The sequence below is a fragment of the Alexandromys fortis genome, unplaced genomic scaffold (genome assembly GCF_014885135.2).
Source record: "Alexandromys fortis isolate MF-2015 unplaced genomic scaffold, M_Fortis_MF-2015_v1.1 scaffold_53, whole genome shotgun sequence".
Lineage (NCBI taxonomy): Eukaryota > Metazoa > Chordata > Mammalia > Rodentia > Cricetidae > Alexandromys > Alexandromys fortis.
Window position 1 is genome coordinate 9288722 of NW_026067939.1, and position 27243 is coordinate 9315964.

A 27243-nucleotide genomic window follows, 5' to 3' on the forward strand; every position below is an offset into this window, starting at 1 on the left:
TGCCTGGCTAAATCTAGGTATTTATTTTAAGGACATAAAAGTTTTCAATGGTATTCACAATGTGCTTTTTAGTATAACTCTAGACCAGGTAGATGTAGCTAAACTTGTGCTACTCAGAATTGAGGTGGCTGTTTTCTCCATTTTTGTTTTATTGAGAATATATTCTTGTATACGATCTTTTTTTTTAATATAATTTTTTATTGAAAAAAAAGATTTCTGCCTCCTCCCCGCCTCCCATTTCCCTCCCCGTCTCCCTTTCCCCCCTCCTCCCTCTCCTCTCCCCCTCCCCCCACTCCTCTCTTGTATACGATCTTATAAAAGTTTTCACCTTCTCCAGTTTCCCCCAGAACCTTCCCATATCCTAGTCCATCAAATCTAAGCACTTTCTTTCTCTCATTAGAAAACCAATTGAAATATAAAAATACTAATAAAACAAAGAAGCAAATAAGACAGAAAGAAACAGAAGAAAAGGGATCAAGGGAAAAATCATAAGAAACACATAGTTACAGAGACATGCTTTTCTATGAACAGAAAATCCCATAAAACTGCTGAGAAGCCAAGGACAATGGCACTGAGTTTTGACCCTTTGGATGTTCACCTTCCTAGACCTGGAAGGAGTGGGGAGGACCTTGGACTGCCCACAGGGCAGGGAACCCTGACGCTCTTTGGACTGGAGAAAGAGGAGGAGGGGAGTGGGGAGTGGGGCATGGGGCATGGGGCATGGGGGGAGCGGGAGGGAAAAGAGAAGCAGGGAGGGGGTGGAAATTTTTAACTTAAAAAAAATAATAATAAAAACCCTCAAAAGTAGAAACCATAATATATAAGAAAATGGATTGTAAAATAAAATAGGAAATAAAAAGATGAGTAGATAGAAAAAAATACCTCCAAGATAACCACTGAGTGCATTCATCTAATAACAGTATGCCCTTAAGAATGATTTGCATTCCCGTTGAGAATCAATCAGAGAAAATAACTTCCCTATGTAAAGAGCTGTCAATTGGAGATGGCGTCTAGATCAGGAATAGAGACTTTTGTTCACTCCCCATCTTAGTGCTGGAACCTCATCTGGCTTAGACATGCATATGTACCGTGTATGCTGACACAATTTCTGAGTTCACATTTGCTCCAGCCATGTTGTGTCTAGAAGGCATTGTGTCCTTGGTCCTCTCCATCACCTTTGGCTCTTAAAACTTTACTGTCTCCTCTGCTGCAGGGCTTGCTGGGCCAAGGAGGAAGTTATTTCATGGAAATATTCCATTTAGAACTGAGTATTCCACAATTTCTCAGCGTGTGCACTTTGCCCAGTTTCATGTCTCCTTCTGTGCTCCCATCTACCGCAGGGAAAAGCTATTTTGATGATTATTGAGCAGGAAACTGTATTACATTTCTTAAGTGTGGTTAATAATATCTGGACATGTTTAGTCAATAATAAAGTTTTTTTTATCACCTGAATCTCAGGACCTAAAAAAAAAAAAAAAGGTTTAGTGCATCAAAAGCTGGTACAAAATGTTAATTGCAGTTTTGAGTCAGAGCTGAGAAGTGTCCATGAAGGAGACATAGGTGTTATTGATCTTTTGAAGACTGTGATACAACAAGGCCAGACGCCTGCAATACCACTTAATTGTCATAAATCTTCGGAGGACTTGTGTCTAATAGAACAGTCACCTGCAGTTCTGCGCTGTGGATGTTCCTCGGGTGATCTCTCCACAAGGACGTTCCATCTAGCTAATTTGCTCTGTCGGTCAGGCTATAGATAGAGAACAGGCTTCAAAGTTTCTCATCATAAAATTGGATAAAGACTGGATTATGAAAGTTTTTTTTTTTATCTTATTAAATGCCAGAAAACACAACTTAGGAAGAATTCATCCTACTAACAGAACACAGGAAGATTTTGCCTGATGTATAAAGATACACTGCTTAGGGTTCCAAAGCTGAGTTAAAAGGGGAGCATGTTATCACACAAAAGAGTCTGTGGTTAGAGACAGACAACTAATCAAAAGGCGGTTTATTCCACGTGATGTACCTATGTGAATTTATCTCGAAGGCTACTTCTGCTGGGTCGCCTTCCAAAGGAGGAGGCCCAGGATTCTGCAATCTGCCTTGGCCCTCATGCAGGTTCCTGAAAGAGTCACACACTTGTGCCAGCAGTACAATGGCGCATCCCCTTTGACATTAGAGGGATTTAAGTGTGGCATGTCTTAAAAGATTGACCCAGAAAAGCTCTCAGTGAATTCTTATTTTCAGAAAGGAGCTGGACTTAGACACTTTGGACCAAGTGGGGATTATTATGGCCATGGAAGATGAATTTGGGTTTGAAATTTCTCATATAGATGCAGAGAATTTAATATGTCTGCAAGAAATTGTAGATTACATCACAGATAAGAAAAATGTATATGAATAAAATATCAGAGCCTTCTTCTTCACCAGGAAGTCTCTGAGAACACCTGATTGCATCATGGCTTACAGACAGCAGTTCTGTTGGACTTGTATTTAAATTGTCTGAGTGTTTTATCCTTTAAAAATAAATCTACTATATTACTAAAAAAGAGAAGAAATGTTACTAAAAAACATGTAAAGATCCCTATGAAGTGATGATTAGGATGATGAAACCAAAAGAATCTTTGCAATAAGAAAATGATTTTTTATATAAATATAAGAGGGATATAGAGTAATAAATAGATTGCATATACCTAAAATGCAAACTGAAAGTAGTATACAAAATACAATGTTAGGAGCAAGTATTGTATAGTGGTGAAAAATAATAAACATTTAATTTTTTTTAATTTATTTGAGTATTTTTCAGCAAGCATGGTTCATATGTAGAAAAAATTTTAATGTTAAAATAAATTATTCCATTTATATTACAAAACCATTTAAGATGTGAACAGAAAACCATACAATACTGACTTCAAAATCTTCATACTTTATGCTCTTTCTCATAATCATAATCAATAGCATAAGACAAGAATTATAATAATTTAACAGCTAAAAATTACTCAGCACTATTTAGATTACATTATCTTTATCTTATTCAGTCATCAAAACCTCATGGCATTTTATTTAAAAGCATAAGTTTTTGGCAATAATAGAGACTCTTGTTCCTGAATTCTTGCTTTTAAAAAAGGCAGTGTTTCACAGTATCTTCACAGTTTCCATAAAGAGATAGTGGAAAGAATACTAATGAATGCACATGTCTGTGTACCAGTTGTTAAGGCAATGTGCCATTAAGGAAAGAAACTATAAGAGGGAGAACTTAACACAGCTGCAGTCTGTGAGATATATCTGTGGGGAAACAAACACGGCTAGGAATCTGACCTCAAGTCCTTATCAGAAATTTCCTTGGCTTCTAGGTAAATAGAATAATGTTATTTACTAAGAAAGAACATTTCCAGTGAAATCCTTTTTACAGGATCCCCTAGCTTAGGATTATTTATAGTAAATGAATCTAGAATTACAGATTTATGAAACTTGTCTGTGTAAATAATATTATATAAACTATAGAAGACAACAGTAATAACCAAGATTCTTCTCTAGCTGTGTTGGAAAATAAGATTTTATTCGGAGACTATATCTACCCTTGGGCAGAAAGCTCATATTCCATGTAGGATGAAAGATAAAAATACAAACCATGTTGTTTCAGAGTCATCTCTGTTCCTTTGAGCCTTTAAAATTAAGGAGATTAAAGATATTTGATTCATAGGAGACCAATTTGAAAATGTGTTCCCTTGTTGATTTTTTTTAAAAAGTAAAGAAAATGCAGCCATAATTCAAACTACATACTCATCAATCAGTTTCTCTAAATGATAGGCATTCTTTCAAACTGATATAGGGGTGAATACTCTTTTTTTGTAATATAAATTTTTTATTGAAAAAAAAATTTCCGCCTCCTCCCCGCCTCCCATTTCCCTCCCTGTCTCCCTTTTCCCCCCTCCTCCCTCTCCTCTCCCCCTCCCTCTCCAGTCTGAAGAGCAGTCAGGGTTCCCTGCCCTGTGGAAAGTCCAAGGTCCTCCCCCCTCCGTCCATGTCTAGGAAGGTGAACATCCAAACTGGCTAGGCTCCCACAAAGCCAGAACATGAAGTAGGATCAAAACCCAGTGCCATTGTCCGTGGCTTCTCATCAGCCCTCATTGTCCGCCATATTCAGAGAGTCCGGTTTTATCCCTTGCTTTTTCAGTCACAGTCCAGCTGGCCTTGGTGAACTCCCAATAGATCAGCCCCACTGTCTCCGAGGGTGGGTTCACCCCTCGTGGTCCTGACTTCTTTGCTCATATTCTCCCTCCTTCTGCTCCTCATTGGGACATTGGGAGCTCATCAAAATTCTTCACAGATCTTGAGAGGACAATAATCAACTTTATATGGAAAAACAAAAAACCCAGGATATCCAAAACAATCTTATACAATAAAGGAACTTCGGGAGGCATTACCATCCCTGACTTCAAACTCTATTATAGAGCTACAGTAATAAAAACAGTGTGGTATTGGCATAAAAACAGAGAAGTTGATCAATGGAATCGTATAGAAGACCCGGATTTTAACCCACAAACCTATGAACACCTCATTTTCGATAAAGGAGCTAAAAGTATACAATGGAAGAAAGAAAGCATCTTCAACAAATGGTGCTGGCACAACTGGATGTCAACCTGTAGAAGAATGAAAAATAGACCCATATCTATCACCATGCACAAAACTCAAGCCCAAATGGATCAAAGACCTCAATATCATTCTGAACACACTGAACCTGATAGAAGAGAAAGTGGGAAGTACCCTACAACAGATGGGCACAGGCGATCGCTTCTTATGTATAGCCCCAGCAGCACAGATATTAAGGGGAGCATTGAATAAATGGGACCTACTGAAACTGAGAAGCTTCTGCAAAGCAAAGGGCACTGTCACTAAGACAAAAAGGCAACCCACTGACTGGGAGAAGATCTTCACCAACCCCGCAAGAGACAAAGGTCTGATCTCCAAAATATATAAAGAACTCAAGAAACTAGATGTTAAAATGCTAATTAACCCAATTAAAAAATGGGGCACTGATCTGAACAGAGAATTCTCAACAGAAGAAGTTCAAATGGCCAAAAGCCATTTGAAGCACTTAAGGTTATGCTCAACCTCCTTAGCGATCAGGGAAATGCAAATCAAAACAACTTTGAGATATCATCTTACATCTGTCAGAATGACTAAAATCAAAAACACCAATGATAGCCTTTGCTGGAGAGGTTGTGGAGGAAGGGGTACCCTCATCCATTGCTGGTGGGAATGCAAACTTGTGAATACTCTTAAAACTAGCCATAGTATCTTAATCTTTCTATGTTTTATATACCATAAAATATAAGTACAATTGCTCTTAGAGTCCCTTATTGTTAATGACATAAAGGGCTTTACAGTGTGAAATTTCACTCATCTACTCTAGCACACAGTCCTATGCCCATGCCTTGTTCAGCTTTTACTGCTTTTAGACATTTGCTGTGATTTTGCTTTCCCTTGCTATGAGCTGAATTCAAGAATGGTTCTCCACTTAAGAATCTATATGAAATCCCAGTGTAATAGAAAGGAGTGTTTTATTGGTTTTGTATAGCTATACATATATCCCTCTAAGCTATATATGTTCAAAAATAATAACTCCCTTGACTTTAGGTAGCTATTCAGCACTAGAGCCCCAGCGTCTTTGAGATGAAATGATTCTTCTCTAATAAATTTCCTTTGATGTCACTCAGCACCCACTCTTGAAAAGTCACTTTTAATTACACTCTGACATTTATTTTACTTTGCACCAAAGAAATACAGAAAATAAACCCCATAACTTTTAATGAAATTGATATGGGTTTGGCCTGGTAGTAAGTCAAAATTGAAAGAAGTCTTCTATAAAGACTTTGAAAAACCTTGGAGGAAATTACTCCTGGTTTTCATCTAAAAATAAAGTGTTACTTTCCTGCTACACAGAGAGAAATAGCTCTCCCTTTTTTGACACATGATCCAGGGGGACTTATAATATATACTCTAGGATAATGAAATCTAGAGAGAATCCTAAGATGATGAATAATCAGAAGTAATAGAATTCTTTTGATGGTATTTCCAGCTACTTCTAATTCTGAATAAATAAATATTATATGGATTAAAAACGTAGCTGAGACGAAGGATAAGTTAGACTTGTGCTGTATGATACTGAGGTTCATGGGCACATGGAAATCATGCTACACAATCTAAGTCCATATCATTAATACACACATAAGGTCATTTTTAACTATGCTTTTATAACACAGTTCAATTTCTAACTTATTCCAGAAAACAATCAATGCTATCACCTGACTTTCATTTCATAGGCTGAACATTTTTTTAATTAACATTTTTTGACTTCCATCTCTTGTATCCTGCTAATAAGGTTCCTTTTCAGATTCTTAATTTTTTCATTCCCAAGTTCTCAGTTTAGGTTTCTTTGGTGATTGCTTTTCTACTTTTAGGCATTGAACTGTTTCTTCATTTTGTTTCACTCTTTGTGTTTTAATAGATTTTGTTAATGGACTTATTCATATCTTCTTTCAGGTACTTGAGCAAATTCATAATAGCTATTTTTAAACAACTGTGTCTTGTGTTTTAGCTATACATTTTTTCAAGCCTACTATGGTACAATTGTTGAGTTGTAGTGGAGACATATAGTCTAAATTACACTGATTATGTTTTCTCTGACATATAATCATCTGAATTTAGGATGATAGAAATTTAGGTGCTGCTTTTTAGTCTGGTATTTGTTGGGTTTGTCTTATGTCCCTTGCTTTCTCTTGTTCTCACTGACTTAGTATACCATGGTTATTGTGAGCTGCTTGGTAGGTGGTGCTTCTGAGTATCTTTCAGGTGTAGTAAATAGAGTGCATCAGGCAGGAGTATTTATAGGTATCAGGTGCTGAGACTAAGGAATGGGGATAGGATAACAGGCATTGGATTGTAAAGGGCCCGAGGAGAGAGGACAATGGATATGCCACCACCAGGCCCTATATAAACACCTGTAAATCTGCATAAAAAGCAAGGTGTAGCCACATCGAGTGGTATGCCCTGAATCTGAGAGTAATACTGGGGGGGTTAAAGTTGGAGTTGAGGAGGGAAAATGAAGATTGCATATCAGATTTTCCTTATGGATTAGCTGGGTGGTCCCAGAGATTGCCTCTCATCTCCCTCTCTCATCCAAGTTCAGATAAGAATCGTCAATAATTAAAGGGCTCGCTTCATTTCCTCAAACATTTGTGTGTGTGTGTGTGTGTGTGTGTGTGTGTGTGTGTGTGTAATTACCATCAGGCTCCTGCCAAACTTACACTAACAGAGTAAATTGAGAATTAGATAAACCATCCCTAAGACTAGTCTAATATTTCTTCTCTGCTGAATTCAGAACCATGAACTTATTTTAAATACTATCTATCTCACACACATATATAGTATTTGGAAGGACATATAACAATGGAACTTTGAAATTTTATTCTAGGACCACAGACATGTCTTATTTCTGTAACTAATAAAATAGACACAGTTCATATCCAAAGCCTGCAAAATGTTATGAATGCATGTTCTCCCACAAAAGTCTGTGATAGTTCATCAATCCTAGTGCCTTTCATGATTAAACTTTTTCAAAAACATATACCACACACAGTGTTGGAAAATAGAGATAGCTAACAGGTTTAATGTTATATACCACAAATTCTCATTCCCTGTATGGATCAGTGACCAACGACCACAAAGTCTCCAAACTGGAGCCATGAAAGAGGAGAAAAGCAAGCCACTGACTGCGGATCCTTCATCCAGAGAAAGAGAAGCCCAGACAGCTCTGGTTTGATGTGCCTCAGCAATGTTATTTTGGGATAGTTACTAGGCAACTCTGTCTGTGAGTCATAAGAGAAAACTCTGCAGTAGCATCTGCATCATCTTCCCACAGACTTAGCACAATAGATAAACCCTGGGCACTTTTTCTCACAAACGACCATGTTAGAAATCAGGAGGGAGATGAGATGTGTAGGACTCTTTTACACTGGAGCATCCACAGTTGGATTTGATGTGTTTCTGATGTAAATACCATGAGGGCTATTATGTAAATAAATACCTGCTTCACTAAAAGGGAAGCTGCAATAAGTAGTGTGAGCAAAAATTATAATCACAAAGATGGGCTAGCCAACAGGTCAAGAAAAAGACTGGGAAGATTTGCTGTGTTTTGAGAGTCGAGGGTACAAGTTAGGTGATCGGGTGCTATGTCCAAGGCACTAAAGAAACTTGATTTTTCTTTCCCAGTACTCAGGACAGCACACCTTGTACTCTAAATGGAGAAAAGGCCTTCTCTCATTTACATTTACAGATTCAATTATTATACAAGTCTAAAACTTTGTTTTCTCCGAAATCTAAAAGTTACTAGGAATTACAAATGCAAAGCAGCCTAAGAGGGAACAGATGGATAGTGATGAAAACAGGTTTCTTTGACAGGCAGAAATGACTATTTACCTAACGCTTCCTCAACAGCGTTCCATGTGAAACTGCATCTCCACATTTATAATTTTCCCTAATACGTCTCTTTCCGTTTTCTTTCTACTAAGCATGCATACCATAATTTAGCCCTTTACATTGAAAAGAATTCTCATTTCCTATCTTTTCTTTCATCATAGCTAGTGCTACAGAGGCAAGACCTGTTTAACTGCACTGAACTCCTTTCATTCACTGAAATGTCTCTTGCTTGTTTAAATGTGCAGTAGTTATATCCTGTGTTTTCATTTTGCAATGGATTCTACTAATGACAGGGTCCAATGTGTGAATTACTGCTTAGTGTTCCTCTTTGTCTCTCCATAAATCTTGTGCACCCCGCATTCAGCTTTTCTTATAGCATCAAAAGTGAAAGCAAGATTTTGACATGGATTTGAGAGATTTATCTACAGTAGTGCATGGAATCATGGCTAAGAATTATAAGAAAAGAATAAGGATGTATTATTACAGCTACCAGAAGCATAAGTGAATGAGCCCTCTTCATGAAAAAAAGCTGATAGTTAGATGGTGGGACAATAAGAAATCGGGCATGCTCTGTTTTCACTCTTTTTCTTCCCACAGTCATCCCATACACATCACCCTGATTTTCAACTTCTACTAGCTAATCCTCACTTCTATTCATATATATGTATGATTATTAGTAATCACCTTTCTGCAGATCTTTTTTAAAAAAAGCAAAAGCTAGACAAAAAGAAATGCAAAACCTACAGTTTAAAGAGAAGTGGGGGACCAATGTTAGTAGAGGTTTCAAAAATCTATATCAAATCCTCTCTCTCTCTCTCTCTCTCTCTCTCTCTCTCTCTCTCTCTCTCTCTGTCTCTCTGTCTCTGTGTGTGTGTGTGTGTATCTCTATCTCTCTCTTTTTCTCTGCAGACCAGGATGTACCTTTAGCCTACTGTTACTTCATAATGCTTGCCCACAAGTTACCAATTAGCATAATGGAACTAAGTTTAGTGCTTAAGGAGATAAAAAAAAAATTACTATAGCTCTGTAGTAGAGCTTGAAGTTAGAGATTGTGATATTTCTGGATAGTTTTAGCTATCCTGAGTTTTTTTTTTTTCTTATAAAGTTGAGTATCGTTTTTTTCAAGTTTTTGAAGAATTGTGTTGGGATTTATATAGTGGTTGCATTGAATCTGTAGATTGCTTTTGGTAAGATTGACATTTATATTATGTTGATCCTACCTATCCAATATCCAAAGGGTGCTCAATTATATCACAAAGACACTTGCTCCACTATGTTCATAGAAGTATCATTCATAATAGCCAAAACCTGTAAACAACCTAGATGCTCCTCAACTGAAGAATGGAAAAAGAAAATGTGGTACATTAACAAAATAGACTATTACTCAGGTGTAAGAAAATAACGACATCATGAAATTTGTAGGAAATTGAATGGAAATCATCCTGAGTAAAGTTACCCAGGCCCGGAAAGACAAATACAGTATGTATTCACTCATAAGTGGATACTAGATGCAAATCAAAGAATAACCAGACTAAAATCCACAGCTCTAGAGAAGATAGGTAATGAGGAGAGTCATAAGAGGGCCACAAGGATTACCCTGGGAAGGAGAAACAGATGAGATGTCCTGAATAACTGGGGTAAAGGGGGGGCGGTATAGGGGGAGGGGATAGGGACTGAGAATTGTCAAGTTGGGGGAGGGCTGGTTGTGGTAGAGCAAGGAAAGAGGTTGTCTTGATAGAGAAAACCATTATTGGGTTATGAGGAAACCTGGAGTTAGAGAAATTTTCAGGAATTCACAAGAATGACCCCAGCTAAAACTCCTAGCAATAGTGGACAGGATATCAGAACTGGCATTCCCTTATAATCAGTTTGATAAATAGCCTGTCATCATAGAACCTTTATGCAATAACTGATGGAAACAGATGCAGAAATCTACAGCCAAGTATCAGCCCAAGCACTGGAAATCCAGTCGAAGAGAGTGAGGAGCAAGTGATTTAAGGTCATGATGAGGAAATTTACAGAGAAAACTGACCCAAGTTCACAGAAGTTCGAGGACTCCAGACAGACAGCTTGGGAGCCTGCATGTGACCTAACTAGCCCTCTGAATGTGGGCAACAATTTTGTAGCTTGATCTGTTTGAGGTGCCCCTGGTAGTGGGACCAGGATTCATCTCTTGTGCATGAGCTGGCTTTTTGGAGCCCATTCCCTATGGTGGATGCCTTGCTCTGCCTTGATGCAGGGGATAGGGACTTAGTCCTACATCAACTTAATGAACCATGCTTTGTTGACCCCACCATGGGAAGCAGTATGCTTCCTGAGGAGTGGGTGGGGGGAGGTGAGGAGAGAGAGTGGGAAGAGGGGAGGGAGAGTAAACTGAGGTTAGTATGCAAAAAAAAATAAAGAATTTAAAATATAAATTTAAAAAGGCAAGAAACTGAGCCAATATCTATATGTGTATAAAAGATTAAGTATTTTATTTTACTTTCACCCAAAACTGGTAACAATCTAGATTAAACAGGAAGGACTTTGTTCTTGTTATTCAAATAAATAATTCCCACTTTGTTATTTTGCTGTTTTCTTTTGTGTTTCTAATTCATTTTCAATTTTTATCTAATTTATTACTCCTACTAGATTTAAATTTATAGCTCCAATTTCTAATTTACTTTGGCTTCTTTTGGAAGACCTTCATGTAAAATTTATAGCTTGTGGCATTCTGTGAAAGACAAGTATGTAAATCAAGTACGGTTTTATTATCCAGATATAAAATAACATATTTATTGTCAAAGAAAAGAGAAAATAAAAATAAATTTGATTATATTTCCATGATCCCTCCACTTTTGACATACTAACATGGAATTGTGTTCACAACATTTTACCCCTTTAATATTAGAAAAGCATTCTAGAAATGCGGGGACATTTCCTTTAAGCGCAAATAACAGCTTTGCCATCCGCTGACATTTAGCATATCCCAGTAATATTTTTAGAGGAAAAATATGCACACCGTCTTCAAAAGCACCATTTATTTGAACACAGTCTCTCTCTAAAGCTTAATGTTCAGTGTATATTCCTTCTACCTTCTCCAGCTCATGTAGGTCACACCAAGTCTATGGTCTCTTAATGTGGATAGCTTAGTTAATGATACCTTATGTTTCAGAAACATGGATATTGTGGAAAGTAAGAATTAAAGTCTGGCATGTTACATTTATAACCTATTTTTCTATGTCAAACATTCATGATCCAAATTAACAACAATTGCTTCAATATCTTTATTACTAGTTTATATTGAAAACAATCCATGTGCACTTTGGCCCCCAAAAAACTTCATCTTATAAATTCAGTTCTATACTTCCTTCAAAAGATCATGAAATAAGTTTCTAGTAGTATGATAAAAATATATTAAATAAATATAGATAACTAAATATAAGCAATAATCATACTGGTAACACAAATTACTGAGGCTCATAGAATTCTGTTGTGTGTCTGTCACTGGTCATAGCTTTTTACAATTAAAATTCATTAACCCATCAAGTTGATATTGTGGATCTTTACATAATATTGTTTTCAAATTTCATTCTTAGAGAAATAGTTGACAGCTCACACTTTAGTTCTAGTATTTCTTCCACATCTCTCTAAATAAAGCAAAGCTTGAAATAAAAACTTTAAACATCTTTGCAGTTCTAAACATGAATAAATTTCAATGACTTTTATAAAATTAAAAGGCAAATGATAATGGATATTTATTCAAGAGAATGCAGAGAAAGTAAAATCTTGCACATCACTGGAAGATAGTTCTGTTTTCCTTTTGTTGTTTAAATAAAACTAACATAAAATCCTCTTATCACAGTATTGGTAATATACACAAAAACATGACATCAGTGGTTGAAAAGATATCTATATTCCTGTGTTTATTGCAACATTAAACAAGAAATAAAATTAGGCTTAGTGTTCATTAGCTGAAAAATGTATAAAGAAAAGGTGATACAGGTACACATCATGATATTTAGCCATTGGTGGAAAAAATGCCATTTACAGTACTGTGAGCAAATCTATTAGATGCTATAATGAATGAAATACATCATGCACCCAAAAACAAATAGCACAGGATCTCACTCATATGCTGGATCTACAGAGGTTGGTCTTATAGGAAAAGAAAATCAGCTGGTACTTACTACAGACTAGGGGTGGGAGGGTGAAGGTTCATAGATAACTAATTAGAGTATAAAATTTTCCACTTATACAGAAAGAATAATGCCAAGACATCAGTTGGAAGATTGGAAGCTAGGATTAAGAATATTGTAAATGTATATTACATTCTTGAAGAATGATGAGAGTATGGGTAAAATGTTCTCATCACAAACAGGACAACTCTTTGAATTAATTCTCGCATTAATCTACTGGACTAGGTCATTCCATGCAATATAATAAAAATCATACACTGTTACATATCATTTTAACTTTTCCATTTACATGTATATGTGTACATGCCCATGAAGTGGTACACATATGTTATAGACGTATTCATGAATGTATATGTAAATTTGAAAGTAAAAAAAAAATCAATCTTAAGAGTATCCACCTGTCTTGAGAGTGACGTGGATATTACTCCTTTGTATAGGCTGGCTTGCCAGAGGTCCTGGCAGAGCAATTGCTTTCGCCTTATAAATGCTGAGATTACAAGTATGTCCCACCACTCCTGGATTCTTTTATGCTGGCTTAAGGGATAGAACTCAAGTCTTCATACTTGCATGGCAAAGGCTGCATTAATTAAGCTATCTCCACAATTCCATTTTAATTATTTTATTTTATTTTGAGACAAGGCCTCACTGTGTTGCTCTGGCTGCCATTCAGTTCACCGTGTAGACAAGTAGCCCTCACACTAACAGACAGTCATGCCTATTCCTCCTGACTGTTGGCATTAAGGCAGGCACAATTACACCTGGCTAACTTTTTATAAGGTATTAGAATCTATGACCATAATAGACATGCCTGATCTGCCACACTCCCTCATCCTCTCTCCAAGCGGGTGCTGGCTGTCCTGCGCTGTCACTGTACTGAAATATTGTGTTTCTTCATTTTATGTGGCATTACTTAGCGACAAAGGTATTGGCTCTATTCGTACTTGTCCATTTTCCCTTCAAATCATCAGGATTAGCTCAGGCAAGCCTGAGGCATCATTTCTGAGGGATAAGCCCCTTGTATTTCTCCCCAGCACTCTTCACTCTTAAATACAATGTTTCTTTATTAGATGACATTTGCAATTTCTTTTCCTACTCCTAGAGGGTAAGATTTCTCTTTGTGAAAATGGGAACTGATTCTCAAGAAAATGACACTCAATCTCTCACAGACAATGATTTTCCAGCAACTTAAATTTGGAAGAAATATCTGCTGGTTTGTTGATTTTTTTGTTTATTTGTTTGTTTTACAATCTATTTTTGTTTTTCAATCTGTATTCTGAACTCATGGGTTCCATAAAATACTGTTCCTAGAGAAAAGATATTTGCTTAGTAAACATCAGATATTAGTAGGATATATGCATTATTGTAATATAAATATGTCAAAATATAATTTATAATATTAGTATATTAAAAGCTAATTTTGTTGTATAATCAACCCATTTAACTAAGTTCAATAGACTAACATTGTTGTAAAAATAGCAGCCATTTTCTGAACATACACAGTGAATCTATTAAATTCCCTGTCCTTTTATCAATGACAGAAACTGCAGAAAAACTATACTTACCCTTGAAGTTATGGTGAAAGCATCATTAAATTAAATTAATTTTATCTTAAATATAATCAATAATGGACTTGAAAACAGCTGTGTTAGATATTCTGGTATAGCAGTGATTTTATTCACTTAAGGTGTGAAAGATTTTCCACAGTGCCTAGCAAGAGCAACGTTTTACAGTTTACAAGAGTTTCCTGAACTAGTTTCATTTTCAAAAGCAAACAGAAGAAGTTTTCATATTCCCAAAACTCATTTCAACTTCAGCACGCCAAATAGAAAATTAGTATCATTTGTAAGGAAAAAGACAGAGTGAGGGGTTAAAAGTTCATTCAATTGTTCTTTGTGAAGTTCTTTATGGAAAGGATTAAATATAAGGCTGTCTGTAAATGGAATGACTTGGCATAAGGTTGAAAATGCACTTAACAATGGAATATAAAAATTCCTCTGCCATCAACTTAGAGTTAATATCAGATGTTGCTTCTCGGAAATTTTGTCAGAAAATTTTCTCTGTTTTTAAACATGTACTTTTCAGAAATTGTTATTCTAATACATATTTTGCTTTCAGATAGATGTTTACCCACTGACTATCTGATTCAAAAGGAGACTTCTTCAGCTGAAAAATAAGTGATCACAAGTAAGATTGGCATTCAGCCTTTTGGGTCCCTAAGCACATGACTTAGGTTTTCCCTGTCTTGAACAGAGAGTGGCTTTGCATTAGCCAGCTTTGCATAGTAATCAATGCCACCTGAGCAAAAGTTCTGCCATGACCAAGCTAGCCAGGAGAGGTTCACATAAATGAAGGTATGATACGCTTTTGAAATTGAACTAGGGATTTAAAGTTATTTAGAATGTTAGAATTAATTAGAAAAACTGGGGCTAGGAGATTTTTATTTTTAGTCTCAGCTTTGCTATCATTTACTTCATGAGCTGAGGCAGCCTAGCTGTCACTCTAAGACTTAGTTTTTTTTTTTTCTTTTCTTTTTTTATTATTTATTTTTTTTGAAAAATTACCACCTCCTCCCCGTTTCCCATTTCCCTCCCCCTCCTCCCACACATCTCCCCTTCCCCCACTCCCCTACCCCTCTGCCCCCCCCCCAACTCCATTCTCCCTCCCTCTCGAGAATGATGAGCAGTCCAGGTTCCCTGCCCTGCGGGAAGTCCAAGGTCCTCCCACTTCTATCTTGCTGGCAAGTAAAGTACTGAAATATATTCATATATTAAATCCTAGCAGCTAAAAAGCAATGAGGTAAGAATAAATGACCTTTCTACAACTCAAAGCTGATGATGCTATCTACCAACCTACTCCTCAACCACCCTACTCCTAACTACGGATATTTTCCCTTAGTTAAGACAAACCTACAGTGACCTTCACTTTCAATGCAAAACTTCAATGGGCAATCCATTCCCATACAATACATATTACTACAACCATTGTATTGAACAAGGATATCTGGACATTTGAATAAAAGCAATATCATGTGGTTAAAAAATCAAAGTAATACAGTCCATGACACTGACCAAAAGCTGTCTTAAAAACCATAAAGCACATGCTACTTTTAAAATATGTAAATAAAGATGTTTTAAAGCACTAATTGAATAATCTTAAAGACATTAAAGGTAATTTTCTATTCAGATACAGATATTATATTGCATACCTATAATTGTAGCACTTAAGTGACAGAGTCATGAATAGGATGACCAGAAGTTTAAACCTAGTGTGGAATATAGAACCTGTCTAAAAATCATCCATAATCAATTCACAAAAGCATAATTAAAAAAAAAGTCTTACAAAAGAAAAATAATAGAATAATTTTTCCTCTCCTCTATTTCCATTCATACCATATAATTTTTTTTACCTACTATTTAGTGTTTGGTAAATGTATTTTTACTATAAATACAAAATTCCCTATAAGATGGAGAGGCGAGGAGGGGAGCAGAGCAAAATGTAGAGCTCAATAAAAATCAATTTTAAAAGAGGGAAAAAAGGACAGTGCAAAAAAAAAAAAAAGATAGCAATCTTCGATGTCTCTTGTCTCTCAAACATGGTAATTCATGTCCTGTCTCCAATCACATTCATAGAACATTGGAAGTTAAGTGTTAGATCCTCAGTTGAACTGGGACTCTATGGACTGGAAGATTAGCTTGACCTTCAGTCACTGATAAAACCAGCATGCCAACCTCTACTGGCATCTACCACTTTGAGACTTTAAGACAACCAGCCTGCATATGGAATCTTCCAGCCCCAAGGTCCCCTTTTCTACCTATAACCACTCCCATGCCCCCCTTTTATGTGCATACAGTCTTCATTTCCATTAGGGACTGGTGTCCATCGAGTTTTCTTTAATTTCCATGTCACCTTGATTGATGCTGTTCTATCATGAAGCATTGACTCTAAAGCACAATGATAGTATAACAGTATTACGAGCACAATTAATATTTAACTTTTTGTTTCTACTATATAGCATAGGTATGGCATTAAATAAATACATCCTAATGAGGTAACTGCATGCTAGACACACAGTGGACTAAGCACATAGCCTTATATTCTAAAAAAAAAAAAAAAGAAATATATTTTGTGTACCTACTGCAAGCACATGAAAAAATATTACATACAGCAGTGTTTACAGAATGTTTACAGAATGATGTAAAAATCCTTTTGTTCAAGTTTATGTTAAAATAATAAAAATATTACTTTTTTACTTATGTGACATACATAAATGTTGGACTAAAATTCTGTAATTGGAAATTATATCTGTCTTGTATATTGAATTTTAGATTTTAACAATGTTATAATATAAAATAATGACATTCTCCCCCTCACCTCTCAATGCGTGTATGTTCCCTTTAGTTTCCAATTACATTTTAGAAAAAATATAAGTCCTATTTCCTTATACAAGTCCTATTTCCTCTATGACTGATTTTATTTCCATACCATGGAATGGACTCTTTTAGTTTTACCAACAGTACATATGTTTTGATTCAGGTGATGATATACATAATAAGGCAAATATTCTTTACTGGGAAATGATCTTTGCTGCATGACCTTATAAAACGGTTGGTACAGACAAGATTAGGACAGTCTCAGTTTATGTATCAGTAGATAACCAATATTCATGAGTACTTTCAAGACCACATCTTCCTTGACTTTTTATATTCCAAGCAAATGGAAGTAGAATATAGTGATTCAAGTTCCTGACTCATTAAGTTACACAGATCTCGGTTTTTCACAGCTGTTGGTAGTTGTGCTTCAAAGCTTGCCAAGTGCCCTTTCATTTGAATGCCCCATCTTCTCTTTCCTAGGAGGTAACCAAAAGCTTTTTATCAAAAAACAAACAAACAAAAAGGTCAAGATAATCATTTGTCTTGTCCTTCGCAGATACCTGACAGTCCTTCCAGGTAACAACTAGTAGTTCCTATGGAACTTCCTTGGAAACAGAAATAACAGGGGATATGTTGAATGAAGTAGGACTAAGCTATTTCCAACTGGTAACATATACACATCCATCCAATACAAACTTGTTTGTGCAGCTATAGAAATCATGGTCAACATTATTCACTTTGCAGAGGCAAAGTCAACAAAAAGATTTAATTTTCTCTCTAATACAAATCATACTGTCAAGAATTTAAAGTCCATTTATTTGTAAAATAATGGATCTTTAAACAAAAGGTATTTGAGTATATATTCCTTATGAATATTCTAATGAGAAATTATGCTAATAGAAATTGCTAGAGCTAAAAAACGTTGAGGATTAATTAATTATAATATGCCATGAGCAATATGAGTCAGAAATAGATGAGTCTTCAATCTTTAATACTTGACTCTTTTACAGATATATTCTAGATCAGAAAGCAAAGAATAAACCTTCTGGTGTAGAGAATGTTATTTTAAGAACCAATTAGAGACATTTCAATATGTATATAAAAGTTATTGTTGATGTTTAACAAGCATTACATGATATATGAGATGTTCTTTAGAAAATAATGATTGGATTAGAAGCCATTATATTAGAAAGAAAGATAAGGCATGCTCTGTAAATTATCGATATTTAGCCTGCACTAAAAATAGCATGTATGATGTTGTTGCAAATAGATAGCTATACAAAAAGCAAAGAAAGTTCACACACATAATATACACATATATAGATACACTATTGATGACAATAACAATAGTTAATTAAAAAGACAGTGACAAAATGGACATTCCGTTGGTGTTTTTCAAGATAGGGTTTCTCTGCAGCTTTGGAGCCTGTCTTGGAACTAGCTCTTGAAGGCCAGGCTGGCCTCGAACTCACAAGAGATCTGCCTGCATCTGCCTCCCAAATGCTGGCACCACTACCCAGTGAAGAAAATGGTATTTTCAAAGAAAGATACTAGCTAATTTTTACATATTTATTTCATTATCTATGTATAAAAGTGATAATACCATTGACCATGTCTTGTGTATACAAAATTAATTCTGGATGGATCATACTTCTAAACATAATAAAAAAGCATTAAGTTTCTAGAAAACAATATATAAATACTTCTCAAAAATTTATAATTTATAAATTCTTCTTTCTGCATGAAAGTACCAGAGAATTCAATGAATGATAATGCACAAAGACACATATCTATCTAGTGCGACTTCCGTTTCAGGTTATGCATATAAAGTTGGACTGGCACAGACTTTTTTTAACTTGTTACTGCACATCACAACTTGCCAGGTAAATCTCCAATCCTGGAATAATTCCCATCTTGGATAGTTATTTTATAATATGCATCATTAAATGGCTTGTTAAGTATATAAACTGTTTTTATTATCAACTGCTAGAGATACAAAATGTAAAAATCATAGTTACATGTTGTAGTGTACAGAATAACTAATAAAGTTACCTAATATATTTAATCTCATTATATATTTTGACATATCTTAACATCCCTATATAAAACTGCTTAGACAGAGCAGATTCATACAAATAGAGAGACCAATGAATCTATCCCTATGTGTTGAAAATGCTATGTGGATATGTGTCCATTTGAAATAACAAGATTCTGAATTATAATATTCAAACCTGGGGAATTATCTAGCTACCCTTCAATAAATATTTGTTTATATTTAAAGGTTAATATACATAGATAAGAATACTTTGCATTGGTATGGATATTGGTTTATTGATACAAATTTAAGGTCAATTTTGTTAGATGTATATTTCTGCTCTTGATTAAGGTATTGTGTTTGTACAACTCATTTAAAAATGCAATGTATCTATATAGGCTAATAGATAATTATCTATAATAGTCAATCTTATAGTCATATTAGATTTTCTAGATATATAGAGGTATATTTCAGTTAGATAAGTATTCTTCAAATCTTTCAGAGACCTTAATAATATGGCATTTAAAATGTTTTAAGAACTTAGGAGTTTTCAAGCCAATGAGACACATCTGCTTCTGTCAGCACCAATCTACTTCAAGGGGATAATGAGCACCAAAGATGCTCCTTATGGAGTTTGTTAGTCATTTGGGCAAGAAACTGCTCTTTGTCTGGACTGCTTATTGTTATGCTATATGAACTAGACATGAAGGACCCACAGGAAAATGACACCTGAAACTGCTTAAAGAAGATGAGACAGCCCTCCAGGGTCCCTGCTTCATGAAAGAGTCTGCCAGACATTCTGCAGGACATGGAAGAAAGTGACTGACAAACTGCCAATAGTAGCAAAAGAGTGTTTCAAATTTCCTGCTTCATGGAAAATCTGCCAGATACTTATAGACCCACAGACTGAAGATGGATTTTGCAATGATACCGAACAACTTTAGGTGACAGTCCAGGCAGTGAGATGTCTCTGTCAATTCTAGAGTTCTGGAAGATGCTTACAATGCACTTCTTGTTATCTTGGGTAATATTATATCCTGTTAGGGATTTTGATGAAGTTGAAGAATAGACGGTCATAATTATAGTTTTCCTTAGTTATGATAAATGATAAAGTAGATATAAGTGTTGTAACTATAATTCTTGCTTGATAACAGTTTTACATATGCAATTTTACTGCATTAAAGTTATAACCTTCCTTTTTATTTAGACAAAAAGGGGGAGATGGTGTGGAATTCCCCTCTGTTTGTTGTGAACATGTTTTATTACCATTTATTAATAAAGAAGCTGCTTTGGGCCCATTGCAGCACAGAATAGAGCAAGGCAAAAATTTTAAGCAGAGACAGAAGAGAAAAGAAGGCACAGTCAGGAGACACCATGTAGCTACCAAAGGAGACAGATGCTGGAATTTCACCCAGTAAGCCACAAACTTGAAGTGCTATGCAGATGAATAGAAATGTGTTCTGTGAGTTCAAAACCAGCCTGGTCTACAGAGCTAGTTCCAGGACAGGCTCCAAAACCACAGAGAAACCCTGTCTCGAAAAAAAAATAATAATAATAAAAATAAAAATAAAAAATAAGATGAAAGAGCTAGCTAGTTATTCGCTTAAGTCATTGACCAAGCAGTGTTGTCATTAATATAGTTTCTGTGTAATTATTGCAGTTCTGTGTGCCCTGGAAATGAATGGTTTTTGCCAACATTTAAGTGTGTGTGTGTGTGTGTGTGTGTGTGTGTGTGTGTGACTTATATATAATCAGATGTCTGGAGGTCATGAAGAGAACCAGTAGACACACAATATATGTGTGTATGTTTACATACACTAAATTAAAATGTGATAATTTTGTATTTCTTTTGTTTGGTTCTACTGTGTTTTACAGATGGAAAAGGGGATAGCAGATGTAAGCAATAGCAATGTACTTTATTCTGACCTTGACTGCGGTATATATGTATAGCTTTTTATTCTGCACAGACAATATTTTACAGTTTTCCAAATACTTTTTGTATTCTAAGCTTTCTCTTGTTTTTTCAAATAAAACTAAACCTTGACTTTTGAATTTGATCAAATGAGAGCAGAAGGATGATATTTACCTTCCCAACTTAAATGAACACAAAAATAGGCAAATAAAGTGAAATCATAATTTTAAAGACACTGAATACTAGGCTTTCAAGGACAATGATTTCCAAATAATGGATTCAAAGTGAAATTAGCCTTACAACTGCCACAGCTTGCTGATTAAAAGGAATCATCCCAAAAGGAGACTGTAATATATGCCTAAATTGAAATAAATGGAAGTATGGTGAATCCAAGATGACTAGAGATTATATCCCAAAACAGGAGAAAAAAATCCAAAAACAGAATAATAGAGCTTGACAAAGATTCCACGGGACTTGTTACCAGATACCTACATGGTGCAGACATATAAGTGAAAGCAGAACACCAATAAAACAACAACAAATATTTAATTACTATTTTTAAAATGCTAGTAAAACCTGTCCCCATTAAATGTTCATATTTTTCTGGTTTCTGTTGTTAGCACTGGTTATATATTCACATCTATAAATTCAGAGCTAGAATCCACAAATAAGAGATAACATGTGAGTCTTCTCTTTCTGAGTCTGGGTTACCTCACTCAATACAATATTTTTCAGTTGCATGCATTTATGTCCACATTTAATGATCCAGCCATTCACCCCCTATTTATTTAACTAATGGAAAATGAAATATGTATATATAAAATCCTACACTTCAGCATTCATAGTAGTTTTCCTTGCAAAATGAAAATTAACTACAATAGTATTTCCACCAACATGTGAATGATTGAAGAAACTATCTCATGTAAAAACATGAGAATGTAACTGTAACTCTGTAATTTACAAAAAAGAAATTGTCAGCTTATGTTATTTCCAGGCTCTCTAATAATTATGCTTTGAAAAACAATAGGCAAAGGATATTGGAGTGCATCATATATGCTATTTCAGAAAATACCAACATGCAGAGTACAGAAAATAAACAATCATCCACCCTGAGAGGAAGAAAAAAAAGAAATATAAAACTTTTTTTAGAGAGCATATTAACTGCCCATTTTATACTGGCAGTTCTCTATATGCTAAAGTCTATGCCCTCCAACCAAAGAGACCCTCAAAAAAGAAAATAGTATTGAGTATCCCCAATAGTTCAATTGAAAAAATTATTTAAACCAATTATCCAACTATGATACTATATCTAAGGCCTTAACTTAGTGTTGTGCCCTTGCCTTTACATATTAATTTGATTAAAATTTAAAATCAATGGGAATAGAAATATCTGTAGAAAAATCATTTATTCCTCTAGCTTCCAACATGATAGTTACATCACTGTCAGTTACTGCATCAAACAATGAATAAATCAACATAAGGAAAATGAACCTCTTATAGTCTCTTTATATATATAAATATTAGTAATAAGCATTTATTAGAACTAGATATTTGTGTATCTAATTATAAATTTCTGTTGCAGGGGGCTGCTTTTTCATCACAGCTGCTCGGAAACAAAATAACCACACAGAAACTATATTATTTAAAACACTGCTTGGCCCATTAGCTCTAGCTTCTTATTGGCTAATTCTCACACATAAATTTAACCCATTTCTATTAATTCTATTAATCTGTGTATCGCCACATGGCTTGGCTTACCTGCTAAAGTTCCCAGAGTCTCTCTCCAGTGGCTCCAAGGCTTCTCTCTGACTCTGCCCTTCTTTCCCCCAGCATTCTGATTAGTTTCCCTACCTATCTAAGATCTGCCCTACTATAGATTCAAAATAGTTCTTTTTATTAATGAACCAATAAAAGCAATCCACAAACAGAAGGACCTCCCACAACAAATTTCACTTTCAATGTACACGAGGAAATTAACAATGAAATTCTCTCAGGCTTAATTGACGTCTATGCTGTGAAGGGTTCCAGTTTCTGGGTAAGGTTTCCACCAAACACCACAGACAGATATCTGTCACTTATAACTTAGAAAAAGAGTTTAACCGAATTCTCTCTTTAAAGGTTCAGAAAATGAAGGTTTAGTAATTTGTGAGGGAAATATAAACAATAAGCAACAGAGAAAACAGCACGCACTGTTTCATTGTATGATCAAATGCTATTCATTCTCCAAACAATAGTACAATTCCTGACTGACTACCCTCTTCATCAAATGCACATAATAGACAAAACCCTGTTATGCTTCCTTTCTCTGCACCAAAGTAAATACTGTGCTTTCTGGGACAAGGTGTTAATTACTGTTTCCCACCAACAAACTACAGCTGCATCAGGGAAAAAAAAGGTGAACTCTGCTCATAGCAATGTTACCATCTCTATCCATTAGTCTTAAAAACACTGGCAAACTTGTTCTTTTCAAGAAATACTGAACAAACAATTAATAAATAAATGTTATTATGTGAATTAGGTCAAGTCAAGAGATGCATAAGCTGTTCTTTAGATTGAACAAAAGGGCTTATATTAAAGAACAAAAAAACATGCTCTTCATAATAAAATTCTCAAGTATATAAGAAAATTAAGTATAATGAAGCAAAAAAAGAAAATCTAAGTCTACTTAAACCTGGGTTCTTATTTTATGTTTTAATGATTCTGTATCAGTACTACAAAATTAATAACTTCTTATCTGAAACAAATATCTCATGTTTAGAGAAGTTGATAATGCTACTTCATCATCAACTTCAAATCTAGAAAACAGACGTACAGCATTTTCAAAGGGAAGTTTTCATACAAAAGTTGAGTGTTGTTAATATATACCTACCACTATTCTTGAATATTTGATTACTCCAAGATTAATTTGCTTAATTTTCCTAAACAACTGCATCTAAATTTCAAGGAAATTAATATGCTTAAGGTTCAGAAATCTTATATTTTAATCTCCTCTATACCAATGTTGTTGGTGAATAAATTTAGAATTTTTCTAATGAGGAAAACCTTAATCCACTTATATAGAGAAGGAAAACAAACCTGTTTATAACTGGAAGGAAAAAAATTACACCATCCATCCTCTTAAAGCTGAAGAAGAAATATACATGTCCCTTTTTTGTTTTGAAACATGGAAATTCTAAGCAAAGCAACAAACTGTCAAACAGCGTTTAGGTACCTACTTAATACACGAGGATTCAGCTTCTTTATCTTAGATGACAAATATTCTAGGGATATGCTCTCCAAATCATGTGAGAGCCAGTCACAATGATCAGAGTGTTTTCTGTATAGGGTCAGAAAACACTATACACACAGAACACAAGATTTTTACATAAATTCATATATCAGTGATTCAACTACTACAGCATAAAAAGGAGTGGGGACAAAGGACAATTCTGTCCCCTTATTGATTTTAATGGCATTAGTAAAAAAAATTGTTACATTTATAAATGGTGGCTATGAAGTTTTAATTTAATATTTTATTTTTCTGTTCTTTTAAATATTTTTTAATTTGAAATAATATAATTATAATTTCTCTCCCCTTCCATTTTGCCCTCCAAACTTTCCTATTTGTACTTTTTTTTTTCAAATTCATGGCCTCACTTTTTTCATTAATTTTTTTAGACACATATTCATAAATATAACCTGCTCAGTCTGTACAATTTTTCTAGCATATATATTTTCAAGCCTGAACATTTGGTACTGGATAAAAGATTGGTGTGCTCTTCCCTAGAGAATACTATTTCTCTGCCTCTCAGAAACCCTGTAAAACAATTCAAAAGAGGGCTTGTCATGCCTGGTGTTGGATTTTAATGTTGTGCAGTTTTTTCTCTTGGAGGGTGTTTTTCTCCTGAAATGTATTTTTGTCATATTCTTTCCCTCAAACAACTTGTCCCAGATCCTCCCCACCTCCCAGATCACCCAATCCAATGTTCTATTTCTATCTTAAAACTCATACACAAAAATAATAAAAGAAAAGAAAAGAAAGCCAATAAGGCAAAAATACCAAAACACAGAAAAGCAAAACTAAAAGCACAAAGAAAATATAGAGTCATTTTTCTGTTTAACTATTCCAAGGCATTGTACCTGCCCTGGAATCTGGTTGATCTAACCATTATCATTCTATTAGAAAAGCCTGAGTTTCTCTTTACCAGTAGGTATCAATTACAGATAGCTTTAACTTAGGGGCATGACTTTGTGTCTACTTCCACTTCTCAATACTAGGATTTTGTCTGGTTTGAATTATTTCATATCTTGTATAAGCTGTTGCAGTCTCTGTGAGTTAATGCATGTATTAGTACTGTTGTATTTGGAAAATGCTGTTTACTCAGAGACTCCCACTTTATTTGGCTTTTTGTTCTGTCTGCCTCCTCTTCTGCATAAATCCCTGAGAGGTGTGTGATAAAGATTCATTTAGGAATGAATGTGCCAAAGTCTTTCACTATCTGCGTATTTTCCAGCTGTGTGGTTTTGTATTAATTCCTACCTACTGCATGAAGTTTCTTGGATGAGGGCTGAGCAATCTGATCTATAGATATAGCAATATGTCATTAGAAGTCATTTATTGCTATTTATTTCAGTAAAAAAAAAATAAAGGTAAGTTTCCCCTGTGGCTCATGAAATGTGGTACCTAGTCTCAGGTGCTTGGTCACATTAGCAGTATCTGGTACAGGTTGCTTCTCATGGAATGGGCCTTAAATCCATTAAAAATGTAGTTCTTTCCTCTAAGAGTATTTGTGCCACAATTTCAATTTCGGTGATTACTATGGTTCTGTTTCAACTTTTTATCTCTGTTTTGCTTAACTTTAGTGATAGGAATGAATCTGGAAATTCATCTTTTTTTTTTAGGTTTTCTAGTTTAATGGATTATAGATTTTAAAGTGTTCACTAGTAATTTTCTGAATATTGCTGATATCTATTGCAGCATTTATATATTCATTTTTGATCATGTTACTTTAGGTCTTCTCATTTTTGTTTTCATTTATTGCACTAAGCTTTTTTCAATGTTTTCTAGTAACCACACTTTAAATGCATTGGTTCTATTTTTATAATTTTTGCTGCAATAATTAGTATTTCGTCTCATCTGCATTTTAGGTTAGCTTGTTCTTATTTTACAAACTCTTTAGTTATGTATTGACATTTACAGCTATAAATTTTCTACTTTTGACTGCTTTTAGTGTGTAACAGATGTTTTGCTTACTGTTTTCTTTTTTGCTGTTTTCTTTTTCATTTGATTCTAGAATTGTTGATAGGAAATGACTTATGAATAGTGTTGTAACCTGCACATAGCTCTTATCCATCATGAATGGAGTTTGTTTTTACATTACACACAGAGCTCTATATAGATCTGCAACTGAAAGGAATGTAGAGAACAGATAGTCACTGTGTTGAAAATTGCTGAAAAGTAGATAGAAAGGTTGAAAGAGACGGGACCATGACACGTAGTGCTGGATAGTGTCTTCCAGATATAAGAGGAAAACTGCATCCATGAACTCTCAACAATATGGTTGCCTAAATTTACCCACTAATGACAACAGCCAACTTGCCATCTCAGATAGTGAATATTTTACACGGTCCTGTCCCTAGTTGAAGAGCTACAGGCAATGAATACATGCTGAAAGAGGAAGAATCAGTCTTCTCTAGAGATCATCCTGTCTGATCATCCAACCCCAAGTGGTCATTCCTAAAGATATGAACATAAGAGCCACCCTAAATAAGTTCAATAAGCATGTGTATTTTGCAATAATAATTATAGAAAGAAAAGATCATGAACTTGACAAGGATGTGCTTTGAACTGAAAAAGAAGAGTAGAAATTTTGCAAGTACAGTAGGCACATATGAAATTTCCAAAAGTTTACAATTATTTTTTTTAGAAAACATAATAAAACAACTGTTTTTATATGACATATCAAAGATGCCTTTTAAAAAAATTAAGCCCCTTTTCCACATGGATTTTTCTTGTGTAAAAGCAGTGAAATGTACAACAACATGGATAATCAAGCAGGCAGACATTTTCAACCCCTTTTTTCATCTTCCTCTTTCACTCTTCTGCTATGTCCCTAAGACTCTTTCATTTCCTTTTGCTCATCTTCTTTTTTTGTATATATAGACAGATCCCTGTGGTTTTGTACCCTCACCATCTATAATTTCCGTGAATGACTCTATAAAACTGCTTGGTCTGCATTTACCCAAACCAAATGTAATAGAAACCAACTTGTTTTCCTTCTACTAACTTTT

At 34.9% G+C, this 27243-nt stretch overlaps 1 protein-coding gene across 1 annotated transcript in view; it reads right to left on the minus strand.

Annotated features, from left to right (window-relative positions):
• Positions 1-805: 805 nt before the first annotated feature.
• Zbbx (zinc finger B-box domain containing) overlaps positions 806-27243 on the minus strand; it is a 172250-nt gene continuing 145812 nt past the window's right edge. The window contains exon 20 of the mRNA XM_050147566.1: positions 806-1461. Within this exon, the coding sequence (XP_050003523.1) occupies positions 1455-1461 (7 nt within the window). The 3' untranslated portion in view covers positions 806-1454. The remainder of the gene's footprint in view (positions 1462-27243) is intronic.